The sequence below is a fragment of the Lampetra fluviatilis genome, chromosome 60 (assembly GCF_964198595.1).
Source record: "Lampetra fluviatilis chromosome 60, kcLamFluv1.1, whole genome shotgun sequence".
Lineage (NCBI taxonomy): Eukaryota > Metazoa > Chordata > Hyperoartia > Petromyzontiformes > Petromyzontidae > Lampetra > Lampetra fluviatilis.
Genome location: NC_136334.1, coordinates 1,634,681 through 1,648,653, shown reverse-complemented (window position 1 = coordinate 1,648,653; position 13,973 = coordinate 1,634,681). Strand labels below are relative to the sequence as shown.

The 13,973-nt window shown below is 48.8% G+C and overlaps 1 protein-coding gene across 1 annotated transcript in view; it reads left to right on the top strand.

The window, feature by feature from the left end:
• The first annotated feature begins 2,195 nt into the window (after window positions 1-2,195).
• LOC144950932 (protocadherin Fat 4-like) overlaps window positions 2,196-13,973 on the top strand; it is a 76,566-nt gene continuing 64,788 nt past the window's right edge. The window contains exon 1 of the mRNA XM_078881112.1: window positions 2,196-2,720. Coding sequence (XP_078737238.1) covers window positions 2,565-2,720 — 156 coding nt within the window. The 5' untranslated portion in view covers window positions 2,196-2,564. The remainder of the gene's footprint in view (window positions 2,721-13,973) is intronic.

The window sequence follows — 13,973 nt, the reverse complement described above, 5'->3', positions numbered from 1 at the left end:
ATCCTGTATATAGCAATAAGGTAAGAAACAATATATGCAGTGTTATATTTGTTTTAAATGTTGCAATGGTTTTGCGGCTCCCAGTTTATTTTTTCCTTCGGAAACGGGTCCAAGTGGCTCTTTATGTCTTAAAGGTTGCAGACCCCTGGTCTAGGGGTAGTGTGTATGTTGAAATTCTTTCGCACGTTACGTAGCCCACCGTGCTAACTGGAGTCGCAGGTGGCCTTGCGAGCTGCGGGAAGCCCCCGTGTTTAAAGGGTGCTTTCCCAGCGTTGTTCTGTCTCTGGGCTGCGATGTTGCTACTCCGCTAGGGGTCTCCCCATCGCCGTGGTGGTGACCCCGTTAACGAAGATGGGTGGCGGCGGCGGTGGTGGTGAATGAAGACCCGGTTCAGTGCTGCCCTGCGACCTTGCCACTGGAGATTCTTCAAAGCAGCGGTTCTTCTTCTTATATAACCTCTACTGCAGCCTTGCACCCCTTTGGTTTTCTATAGTTATACAAAATGTACAATGTTGACACATACGTATAGGGCAGTGTCGGATCGTGCTAGTGCGGGACCTGTAGCATATGTTACAAAGGGTCCCTAAATAAAAAAAAAACTCGTAATTTTTTTAGTTGAACACTCGAAAGTTGAAAATAAATTACTCTGACCCCAGGATGTATTATATTTTATGTGCTGAATACAAGTGGGTGGCTTCCAATCGATGTCGTTAATTTCCATTAATGCAAGCCCCCCCACCCCCCACTTTAATTCAGCACATCAAACGCGATTAATTCTGGAGTGAAAATAATTCATTTTCTACTTTTGAGTGGTAATAAAAGTGTGTGCATTGACAAAACTTGGTGTGGATCACGTATTTATTTTAATTAATTGTTAATCTTGTAAAGAAATAAATTGTATACGTACATATTAATTCTAAGATCTCAATCCCGACAACGACACTTGTTCATTATTGTGTGGATATTTGTAATATATTCCATATAGTGCAACACAAAATAAGCTTGAAAAAAGCATCGGCCCAGGATTGGCGGGATCTGGGCCGGTTCTTTAAACGCAATCTTGAATCGCCACGTGAGACGAAGATATTAAGCGTCAAAGAGTTAAAAATAAATAATAAATAAACCCCAGCAGACAACAGGGCAAGTTAAATAAAAGTGTGTCATTAATATCGAAATAAAATCCAAGTCAACTCCCGCTCGCGCTATTGTTGCGTGCGTGCGCGCTGGGGGATGGTGAATAGCGGGCAGTGTTGCCAGGAGACCACCACCACCCCTTGCTGCCTGAGTTTGTGTGCGTGAGTGACAGAGTGGGGGCAGAGAGGGAGGGAGGGGGAACGTAGACATGGAGTAGGGAGAGAGGGGGTAGAGAGAGAGAGGGGGTAGAGAGAGGGGGTAGAGAGAGAGAGGGGATAGAGAGAGAGAGGGGGTAGAGAGAGGGGGTAGAGAGAGAGGGGGGGTAGAGAGAGGGGGGGGGGGTAGAGAGAGAGGGGGTAGAGAGAGGGGGTAGAGCGAGAGGGGGGTAGAGAGAGAAAGGGGATAGAGAGAGGGGGGGTAGAGAGAGATGGTAGAGAGAGGGGATAGAGAGGGGGGGGGGTAGAGAGAGGGGGGGGGGGGTAGAGAGAGGGGATAGAGAGAGGGGGGGATAGAGAGAGAGGGGGTAGAGAGGGGGGGTGTAGAGAGAGGGGGTAGAGAGAGAGGGGGGTAGAGAGAGAGAGAGGGGGTAGAGAGAGCGGGAAGGGGTAAGAAGGAGGAGGAGAGAAGAGCGTGAAATATTTCATTAAAAAATGGGGGGGGGGGGGCACATAAAGCAAAGGATTGAAAAAAAAACTAAATGATGAACGAAGCACAGTGCTGACTACACCGAGCATCTTCTTGTTTCCACTGATCGTAAAAAAAGAGGGAGAGAAGGAGAGGGGGGAGAGGGTGCGGAGCGAGGGAGGTTGCTCACTGCGGAGAAAGAAGCGCGCGGGCTGGGGCTGGATGCTGATGCACAAACCCCGAGCCATTCGATCTCCCCCCGTCCCCCTCCCCGTGAGCGGTGACGGGGCCAGGTGGCCTCCCTTGTAAGCGATAGCCGCAGCCGCCGCCGTCATTTCCCTGCTTTCAGGCTTCGCCGCTCTCGCTCCGTCTCCCCAGCGCAGCCCCCCTCGTGGAAGACCCCCGGGAGGAGGAGGGTGGGTGGGGTGATTGGGGGTGTTACGCAGTCTTACTCCTCTCCCAACGAGGAGCGCATCATCATCAGCACCACCACCACCGCCACCACCGCCATCCCGTGCCCTCTCTCGCACCGGCAAGGGTCACCAACAACAAGAAGAAGAAGCGCGCTCGCTCCCCTCCCCGGCGGCGTCATCGCCTCTCTCTTTCGCGCGCGTCAAGTTGCTTTGAACTCCACCTCGCTCGCAGCTTTACCCACGGCGCACTTGGAACGGATTGCCCCCCCCGGCCCGGCCCGCTTTGGCATTTTGTTTGTTTGTCGGTGTTGTTCAGTGTCTTCGCGGGGGTTACGCTCTCTTGCGATCGATTTTAATTAATCAACAACAACGACACAAATAGTTGGCGTCTCGATGAATGGATGGACGGTGGCGGTCACAAGATGCTCGGTTGAGGAGTTCCACGGCGAACGTCGTCGTCTTCGTCGCCTCTCGCTCGCCACGCCGATGGGGAGCCGCTCGCCGCTCACGTGGCTCGCCGCTCTGCTGCTGATGCCGCTGCTGCTGGTGGTGAGTTCTCACCCAGTCACCCGCTCACTCATTCACCCACTCGCTCACCCAGCCAGCCACCCACTCATTCATTCATTCACCCACCCACTCATTCATTCACCCACTCACTCACCCAGCCAACCACTCGCTGACTCACCCAGTCACCCGCTCACTCATTCACCCACTCACTCACCTAGCCACTCGCTCACTCACCTAGCCACTCGCTCACTCACCCAGTCACCCACTTACTCAATCACCTACCCACTCACTCACCCAGCCACCCACTCTTTCATTCACCCACTCACTCACCCAGCCACTCGCTCACTCACCCAGTCACCCACTTACTCATTCACCCACCCACTCACTCACCCAGCCACCCACTCTTTCATTCATCCACTCAGGCACTCACACACTCACCCAGCCACCCACTCACTCATTCACCCACCCACTCACCCTCTCATCCACCCACCAGGGCCGTCACATAGTGCACTGTGCCTAGGGCCTGAGAAAACTAAAGGGCCTACGAATGTTTTTTACCACGTTTTTTTGTTTGAATTATATACAAATAAACAAAATATCTTCTTAAATACAAACATTTATATATGGCAAGGATTGGCATAGTCTAGATACAAAGAGGCAGCGTCACATTAATCTTTTTTTTCATAAGGTGAAATTGACCATCGGAGATTTACTTTTTGAGATCATCACCAACTCGCTCAAAAAAAGCTCTCTCTGGTGTGGACCAATCAGTTTCAAAGACAATTCATACATTATCAGAGTATGTTTTTTGTTTGCATTCTGACCACAAGCATTGTGGTTACTGCAGACATTGATTCCTTGTAAAAGGTTTCAGTTTGGTGTTTTAACATCTTAACACCTGTTTTGTTGCCAGAAAAAATGGAAAAAACCTATTATCGTTTTTGGAGATCAGTTTGTTTATTGCAAAATTAACAAATAACATCTTCAAACAGTGTCTTTCGCACAGTCTCATTCTCGAGAGAGAGAGCAGTACAAGAGAAGACACGGCGGCGTCGTCGTTGCTTACGCGTGAAACAAGGGTGACAGCGGCGGTTACCCAGATGGTGTCATCTGGGTAACTCAGATGGTGTCATCTGGGTAACTGATGACTTGTACACAGACATATGTAGACTCGTATAGACCGAGTTGAGATTAAAGTGGGTTCTCATGTGCGGAGAGTTGATGGTGTCATCTGGGTAACTGATGACTTGTACACAGACCGATGTAGACTCGTACAGACCGAGTTGAGATTAAAGTGGGTTCTCATGTGCACAGAGTTGATGGTGTCATCGGGGTAACTGATGACTTGTACACAGATATATATAGACTCGTATAGACCGAGTTGAGATTAAAGTGGGTTCTCATGTGCAGAGAGTTGATGGTTTTAGCCAGGATACCAGTGGCTGCACCAAAAAAAGAAAACCCGTAATTAAATGGTTTCTTTTTTCTCACTCAATTTGTTGTAATCCATGTCTGGGGGATAAACAAAGTTTCAGTTTTGCTACCGTGTGACACAACACAGGGGCGCCACGGTGGCTAGGAGATGTTAACTACCTCGCCTGATATGCAGGAGGTCGTGGGTTCGATCCTGACTCAGACGCCTGCTGTATATTTGGAGTTTGTGTGTGTCTCTCTCTCTCCGTGGCGAGATGTTAACTCCCTCGCCTGGTGTGCAGGAGGACGTGGGTTCGATCCTGACCCAGACGCCTGTTGTATATTTGGAGTTTGCATGTCTCTCTCCCCGGGGTCGCGTGGATTTTTCTCCGGGTCCTCTGGTCTTTCCCCACATTTAGAGTGAACGTGCCTTTAGAGTATTTAGATTTCCACGTGATGAGCCACTTCGTTGAGCTATCATTTTTGATAGCGAGTTTGCTTCTGATAAAATAGCTACAGAGCATCTCAGTGGGCCTTACCTGCTAGAATTAACAAAAAATGTCCATGCAAAAAAAAATTGTTTTAGGTTATCTGCAGCAGGGCGTGTGGCAAGGTGCCCTTGATCACCGTGGCTCAGAGGGCAACAAATGGACCCCAGAAGTAGTTCTGTGAGGTCAACTGTGTCATCAACCACCTGACATTTTGTCACTCAAGGAGATGCACTGCTCGCAGCCAGAGTTCTCAATGGGATGAAATTCCCATGGGGGTGAAATTCCCACTGAGAACTCAGCGACTGAGCTTCGAGGAGTGTTTTTTTTAGGAGCGCCCTGGAACGTTCTGGATGTATGTGTGTGTGGAACTTCTTTCGCACCGTACGTAGCCAACCGTGCTAATCGTAGGTGCGGGACGAGGACAACAAACAAAGCATAACAAGCAGTTCTAGAGAAGTTCGTTTTCAATCTAGAGGATTTCAAAATGGATAGCTCCAGTGACAACCGAATATCGGAAGGGAAGAGCGTTCCAGACGGCCGCAGAAGCGCATCTGAAAGCGCCGCGCGATGATGCGGTGACCGCCATCTTTCTTCGACGGTTCAGCCAAAAGCTGTGAAAGTGGCCGGAGTTCGCGCGGTGGTGGTTTATGCTCCTTGACGAAATCGGCGAGGTATTGTGGTTCATTTGTGGCAAGCGCTTTGTGTGGAATGAGCGCGACCGTCGTCGTGGTATTTGTTCAGCAACCGGAAGCCAGATGCAGCTCGACGAGTACTGGACGGACGTGGTCAGACCCTGCAGTACAACTAAACAATGTGTTTTGTTTAACGGGGCAAGGCTCACTCAGCCATACGTAGCTCTGTTTGAGAAGCGACCTGGCTACGTATGAAAGCTCGCCCAAGTGGCTGATCACGTGGAAATTCATTGCAGCCAAATACTCTAAACACGTGATGTTGATTCTAAATATGGAGGAGAAAAACCGGAGGACGCCGGAGAAAAATCCACACGACCACAGAGAGAGAGAGCGAGAGACACGCAAACTCCAATAATACAACAGGAGTCAAGGGTCGGGATCAAACCCAAGACCTCCTGTATACCAAGTGAGGCAGTTAACATCTCCTAGCCACCGCGTTACCCACTTCACACGTCACGACGCGCGCCTGGACACGTGGGGGAGGGTGGAGGCATCTGGCAGCTGCGGGAGCAACGGGAGCGCAGCAACAAGACGTCGGGCGGTTCGGCGGGCGAGGGGGACGATGACGCTCAGAGCCGCGGGCACGGCGACCCGGTGGGCTGCTCGTGCCGTGTCGAGCCGTACCGTGTCGTGTCGTGCCGTGCCACTTCACAGCGCTGCCCGTGGGGGAATGTTGCGCTCTTGTGCTCTCTCGTTGGGCCACTGCTCGTCGACTCCGACGACGCCAACGGATCTAGGACTCTCGTTATATCCAGAGTGTTCTCATCGGTCGATTGAAAGACCCAAGGCAGAAGATCCTCTGGGGTTTGATCTTCCACGAAGCTCATGGTTCACCACTCGCTGCACACGGCATTGTGGATGCGGATACCTGGTGCACAAATGGAACGTTGGAAATTCTCCAGTAGGCGTGGTACGACTGTGGTCACATCCAGGACAGACCGAAGTGCAACGCATGACGACGCAATGCCCCGATCCACACATACGAAGGAGACATTGCAGCGGTGATCTGGGCTTGGCCACTGGAATGTGAAATTGTCATCTACATCAGCAGCCGTACAAAAGAAGAATAGGTTCACGAAAAACACTGCAATTTGAAGGAATATGCCAAGAGCGGGAGCGGTGGCGCGATGGTTACTGCACTTGACTCTGAAAGCGGTGGCCCCAGTTCAAGGCCAGGCCACGCGGTTAACGTCAGTCAGTGGTGGGAGATGTCTGATATTCGTGCTTTCACGGCGTAGTGCGCAAACAGCCCCCCCCGCTCCCCCATGACCGACGCGGTGTGGGAGAGGGCCCAGCAGCTTATTGACGGATGACCGAATCAGATTTCAAATAATTCACTTTTCATCTCCACCTGCCGTCTGGCAGTCCAACCAAAAGCCATCGGGTGTGTGCCGGTGACTGTGGGTGTCTTGTCTTCAGCCATCCTCGAGCCGAGCGGTTGGCCGCTCCGTGGGCAATCCTTCGCCACTGACTATCCTCGCTGTCTGTTCCAGAGCCTCGAAGATGCTTTGATGTTGTCCCATCCATTGTCGCCCATTGGTCCTCCTCGCGCACGGCACGAAGTCGTGCGTCGGCAGCTGGACTTGGTTTTCAAGAACAACAACAACAATAACAAAACCCCTTTGCCGTCTCCACGGTTATATTTTCAATTTGTTGGGTTATTGTGACGACAACAAAGACATTCAAACTTGATTTGGCGCTTTCGTGACTGCAGGAATAAATCTTTGGTTCTTTCGGTAAAGTCACGTACAAAGAGAAAATTAAAAAAAATAATAGCATACGACGTTTCGATTGACGATGATTGCTCGTGTTGCAATCGAAACGTCGAATGCTATTATTTAATTTATTATTTTCTCTTTCTACGTGACTTTACCGAAAGAACCAAAGAGTAACAAAGACATTCCCGTCTGGAAATCTCGCACAAATCCACGCCTTACTCCGTCTAAGAGAACTGCACCCCCATAGGTGACGCCAACATAACTACTTCTGAAGGGCTCGCATAATGCACATAATGTACGTTGACTCAGTAATCCCCCCCCCCCCACATTGTGCAAGAGCACAGAAGGGTGGTCGACACATCTACGCCTCTATATAAGGAACAAAACAGGTGGACTTCTCCACAAATCTGGCCGTCGCCTGAGGAAGCTAGTTGTAATTAGTGGCGAAACGTCGTACTCAGATTGTAAATGTTGTGGCTTGGCTCTCCAACACACCGTTGTGCTGTACTAATATACTACACTAAACACTACACTATACACTACACTATACACTACTATACACGACACTATACACTGCACTATACACTACTATACACTACACTATACAATAGTGCTGTACTAGTGACGAATTGGCCACGTTCTGTTTACGTGACATCCCTTACTAGTTGGCTGTGTCGGGTGTTGGCGGGTTTTAACGACACATTTATATATTAACGCGATCTAACCCAAAAAACCTGTATTATACTTCTGAAATGTTGTCTCGTTAAAATACACCAACATTGTTAATCATCAGGGCTGAAATGTATCTACATTAAGTAAAACAAAAACATTTCAATTGTATTTGATGTTGGGTTTAATTAGTGTGGTGACCAAGCTGCTATCATCAACTCGCTACACTGGGAACGCAGTTTAATGATGGGCCGCTTCCCAGGATTCGAACCCAGATTCTTTGTGGTGGCAGTCAAGCACTCTGGCCCGTGTGGCGTCTGGACACGTCTCGGTTTTAGCGTTTTGCGGGTTCCATAATCTACCGTCGACAGGCAATATCTTTGGACGTTGAGAACGTGGATTCATTTGAATGAAATCTCCCTTGATCTTTGAGAACCTGGTTTGAAAATCTGGTTTAATCACGCGGCGCGGCCTCAAGCTCGGCTTCAAATCCACAGTCGTCGATGCAACGCTCATTTTATAAATTGAGTTATACAAAGTGTAATGTGTTAGAGTGTTGTCGTACCAGTAAAAATACAACATTTTAGAATAAAAAAACAACAACCCAGATCTGGTCAAAGTAATGAGATGCAAGTGTGGGATTGGTTGAGCGGCATCTTGCCTTCTTCACCACCGCCAATGTCCCTCCGCTCCCCGCGCGCCACATAAATCGACTCCTCCTCCTCCAAGCCCGTCGAGTGTTTGCCGTGCGCGGCGCTCCGTCCCCGTTGCGAGAGCGATGGAGGAGGGGGGGGCAGTGGGGCGGTGGAAGGCCCGCTGAGCAAACAGAAAAAGCCCCGCACGGTCACTACCCCCCCCCAGGCGAGCCCTGCGTGGCCACACCAACAGGGCCCGTCGACATCGATCTCGAGAGGTCTCCGCGGCTGTTGAGGCGTAAAGATTCCGCCACCGTGGCTGAGCCCACATCCCACCGCCGCATCCCCCCCCCCTTCCCACCCTCCACCTCCAAGCGGCTTCTTAACTCTCAGCCGGATCTCGAATCTCGTTTACCGGCGGGTTGCCAATCTGTGGGCCTCGGGGCCGCCAGGCAGTCCGCAAGGCCGCGGGAGACGGAGCAGGCCGGTATGGGGTGGACATTTAGGCCACGGTGGGTCCGCTAGGTGGAGCAGGCCAGGGTGGAATCAACAGACACTTGGGCTACGGCAGGTGGAGTGGGCCAGTGTAGGATAGACAGCGTGGACAGGGAGGGAACGTGAGGACGCGTTTGGCTCCCTTTCTCCTCATGACTTTCTGTGCGCTTAGCTTTATGGATTTAAAAGTGGGTTTACCTTTTACTTGTTTTGCTTATTATTTTTCATCACGGTTATTTCTGCATGGGTTTTTTTTACCGGTTTAGTCAAATTCTTTTTTTTACTTCCGATGTACAGCGGTTTGAGATTACTAATTACTATAATATTGTTATTGTTGAGTGGACCGCGTAACTTTTGCGGATCCCTTTCAGAGGCAGCACGATGTCGAGTCAGTAATGGGAGCACCCAGTCACCTCACCCATCGTCCTAACCCACCAACTCACCCATCGTCCTAACCCACCAACTCACCCTGCCACCTCAACCATCGTCCTAACCCACCAACTCACCCATCACACGGCCTGAAAAGAAACCGCAGTCAAAGCATCAAATATGCCTTGCCTTCCTACCACCGCGATGTTAATTAGTTACGGCTGCAAGGCATCGCACGATGGCCACAATACTCCACAAGCCACCCCACAATGATTCATGGCCACCAGCCTCAAGGGATTGAAGATAACGTGGCCTTGTGGGCAAAGACTTTACCTACAGTGAGGGAAAAAAGTATTTGATCCCCTGCTGATTTTGTACGTTTGCCCACTGACAAATAAATGATCAGTCTATAATGTTAATGGTAGGTTAATTTGAACAGTGAGAGACAGAATGACAACAACAACATCCAGAAAAACGCATGTCAAAAATGTTATAGATTGATTTGCATTTTAATGAGGGAAATAAGTATTTGACCCCTCTGCAAAACATGACTTAGTACTTGGTGGCAAAACCCTTGTTATTATTTGTTTCTTTCGGTTAAGTCACGTCTAAAGATAAAATAATAAATTAAATTAAATAATAGTATACGACGTTTCGATTGCAACACAAGCAATCATCATCAGGTATAATGAAATAGCGACATAAAATCTAACCAGAAAACTATAGACAGACATATTAGCAGACATATATCACCAAGATACATAGAGAGAGCAACACAGGTAACAGAGAGAGGTGGTCGTCTCTGTGGGGTGGCCTTAAATCGATGGAGGAGGGCGGACGTAGAGAGAGGGAGGGGGGTTAGAGAAAAAAATCAGCATATCAATGAGTGGACAACAAAACGTGGTGCTGCAAGTGCGATGACACGGCAAGCAAGCCTGAAAATCAGGAGAAGATTGAACCACTTCTACGGGGAAGTTTTAAACTTATCTTCTCTGACTACTTGTGCTCTCTGCCTGTGTCCTCTCTTTGGAATTTTCACACTTAAATTCTAACTTAGCAATCTTTGAAATACGTAATCAACCAGGCTATGCGTTAATTGTGTGTTGACCGACCCTCTGTGTTGTATTACATTACATTTCGATATTTTACTAGGTTATTTAATTTTAGTGTGTCCTTCTCCTGATTTTCAGGCTTGCTTGCCGTGTCATCGCACTTGCAGTACCACGTTTTGTTGTCCACTCATTGATATGCTGATTTTTTCTCTAACCCCCCTCCCTCTCTCTGCGTCCGCCCTCCTCCGTCTATTTAAGGCCACCCCACAGAGACGACCACCTCTCTCTGTTACCTGTGTTGCTCTCTCTATGTATCTTGGTGATATATGTCTGCTAATATGTCTGTCTATAGTTTTCTGGTTAGATTTTATGTCGCTATTTCATTATACCTGATGAAGATTGCTTGTGTTGCAATCGAAACGTCGTATTCTATTATTTAATTTAATTTATTATTTTATCTTTAGACGTGACTTAACCGAAAGAAATAAATAATAATTCCTGCAGTCACGAAAGTTCTAAAATTAAGATTAAAACCCTTGTTGGCAATCACAGAGGTCAGACGTTTCTTGTAGTTGGCCACCAGGTTTGCACACATCTCAGGAGGGATTTTGTCCCACTCCTATTTGCGGATCTTCTCCAAGTCATTAAGGTTTCGAGGCTGACGTTTGGCAACTCGAACCTTCAGCTCCCTCCACAGATTTTCTATGGGATTAAGGTATGGAGACTGGCTAGGCCACTCCAGGACCTTAATGTGCTTCTTCTTGAGCCACTCCTTTGTTGCCTTGGCCGTGTGTTTTGGGTCATTGTAATGCTGGAATACCCATCAACGACCCATTTTCAATGCCCTGGCTGAGGGAAGGAGGTTATCACCCAAGATTTGACGTTACATGGCCCCGTCCATCGTCCCTTTGATGCGGTGAAGTTGTTCTGTCCCCTTAGCAGAAAAACACCCCCAAAGCATTTCCACCTCCACGTTTGACGGTGGAGATGGTGTTCTTGGGGTCATGGGCAGCATTCCTCCTCCTCCAAACACGGCGAGTTGATTTGATGCCAAAGAGCTCCATTTTGGACTCATCTGACCACAACACTTTCACCCAGTTGTCCTCTGAATCATTCAGATGTTCATTGGCAAACTTCAGATGGGCATGTATATGTGCCTTCTTGAGCAGGGGGACCTTGCGAGTGCTGCAGGATTTCAGTCCTTCACGGCGTAGTGTGTTACCAACTGTTTTCTTGGTGACTATGGTCCCAGCTGCCTTGAGATCATTGACAAGATCCTCCCGTGTAGTTCTGGGCTGATTCCTCACCGTTTTCATGATCATTGCAACTCCACGAGGTGAGATCTTGCATGGAGCCCCAGGGCGAGGGAGATTGACAGTTCTTTTGTGTTTCTTCCATTTGCGAATAATCGCACCAATTCTTGTCACCTTCTCACCAAGTTGCTTGGCGATGGTTTTGTAGCCCATTCCAGCCTTGTGTAGGTCTACAATCTTGTCCCTGACATCCTTGGAGAGCTCTTTGGTCTTGGCCATGGTGGAGAGTTTGGAATCTGATTGATTGATTGCTTCTGTGAACAGGTGTATTTTATACAGGTAACAAGCTGAGATTAGGAGCACTCCCTTTAAGAGTGTGCTCCTAATCTCAGCTCGTTACCTGTATAAAAGACACCTGGGAGCTAGAAATCTTTCTGATTGAGAGGGGGTCAAATACTTATTTCCCTCATTAAAATGCTAATCAATTTATAACATTTTTGACATGCGTTTTTCTGGATTTTGTTGTTGTTATTCTGTCTCTCACTGTTCAAATATACCTACCATTAAAATTATAGACTGACCATTTCTTTGTCAGTGGGCAAACGTACAAAATCAGCAGGGGATCAAATACTTTTTCCCCTCACTGTACACGATCGACATCGGTGACGAATATCTGAAGTGGTCCTTGGCCTCGTCTAGGTCTTCTCGGCCTTAAACTATTTACATTATTCAGCTGCTATGAATTTCCACTTTGTTGAGCTGTCATTTGTGGCCAGGTCGCTTGTGAACAAGAAGCGAATAGCCCAGTTGGGTTTTGCCTGATAAAATAAAATAGTTTAGTTTTATTTGTGTTTGTTTTATTAAGTGATTTACTTGCCTTTCTTATCCTTTGCGCTCCTATCGTGTTTTTGTAATGTTTGTTGTTGTAACATTTCGACTCGCCCGGTGCTGGACATCTGTGAAAAAGAGCTTCATAGCTCATCGGATTCCTCCAGCCTAATATTCTGAAGTAAGTACCTCGTGCGGTGTGTAAACATCAGCGCTGGGGAGACAAAGGCGGCCAGGCGTGGTGCTGGCCACCCACTCCTCTCGTGCACTGTGCCGGCACTTACCCCCACCCAACGTGTACTCTGAAGAAGGGTCATTGCCTGAAACGTCGCCTATTAAGGCCACATTGTTATTGAGGTTTTGTTGTTGTTGTTTGTGGTTGCGCACCACTGCCAACACAGCAGCAACATCACCGCCACCAAACTCAGTTGCCCCAACAATCTGTTAAAGGCTACACGGGGGAAACTTGTGCGTATGTGTCTGTCCGTCTGTTGTGTGTATATATACAGGGTGGCCCAAAAGTCAGGACACAGGGTTATTATATTTATTTGAAGATATAGTGAAGGGTTATTTTCATTTATTTTCGCAAACACTGACTTCCGTGAACATTGATGCGTGCGTGACTTCTCCCTTACGGGTAGAATAATGTTTGAATGTTCACGAATTCTTTTGATCAACTGTCTTTACATTCTTAAACGTCATCTGAATAGGAAGAAGGAAAACAAATATAATGTAACAGATAAAAAAACATTAACTTAAAGATCAAACTATTAAAATGTATGCGCGTTGAACTTATTTTGCACCGTACGTAGCCAACTGTGCTAATCGGAGGTGCGGGGGAAGAACGAAAAACTCAACGCACGCAATTTTTTTTATGCCAGTGTTAAATGAATATAATAACGCTGTGTGTCCTCACTATTGACCCACTAAGTTTCTATGAGATGCTAAGCCAAGCTTTCCGTATCTTGAACCGGTGGCCCCGTGTATGCTTGTGCGTGCCTCTGCGTGTGTGCGACCCTGTGGGGAGCGGCAGTGTAGTAGCGGTGAGCGCTGCGCTGCGAACCCGGCCACCCGAGTTCGACTCCCGCTCACGGCCACCACCAACACCGGTGACGATTATCTGAACCGGTCACGGGCCTCCCCTAGGTCGACTCAGCCTCAAACGAGGACCCGGTGCGGTGTGCGGTAAACATCGCCACTGGGGAGACAAAGGCGGCCGGGCGCCGTTGCTGGCCACCTCACCTTCTCGTACGCCGTGTCGGCCTTCATCGGTGCTACTCGCTAACAGCACTTGCCCCTGAATTCTGTTACAGGCTACACGGGGGGCACCTTTGTCTGTGTCTTTTTGTCAAGCCTCTCGAAGCCGTTTGCTTTTCCTCCCACTCCTCGCCTCTTGACCTGCTCGCTCCGCCGGTGCGCGTTCTGCCGCCGCTCGACTCGAGGGGCGATGAACACCATCACTTTGTCTTCACCGGTCCCGTTCCTGCCATCTCTCTCTCTCCCAAAGGGGCGGTCACAAAGGGACCGCGGCACATGCTTCGTGATTACAACGGATTAGGGGCGAAGTTTGATCACTTGGCACGCGAACCGGACTTTGTAATCGGCGTGTGTGTGTGTAGGCAGTCCCCGGGTTACGGAAGGGTTAGGTTCCCCAGAATGATTTCAGTATGTCGGAAACTG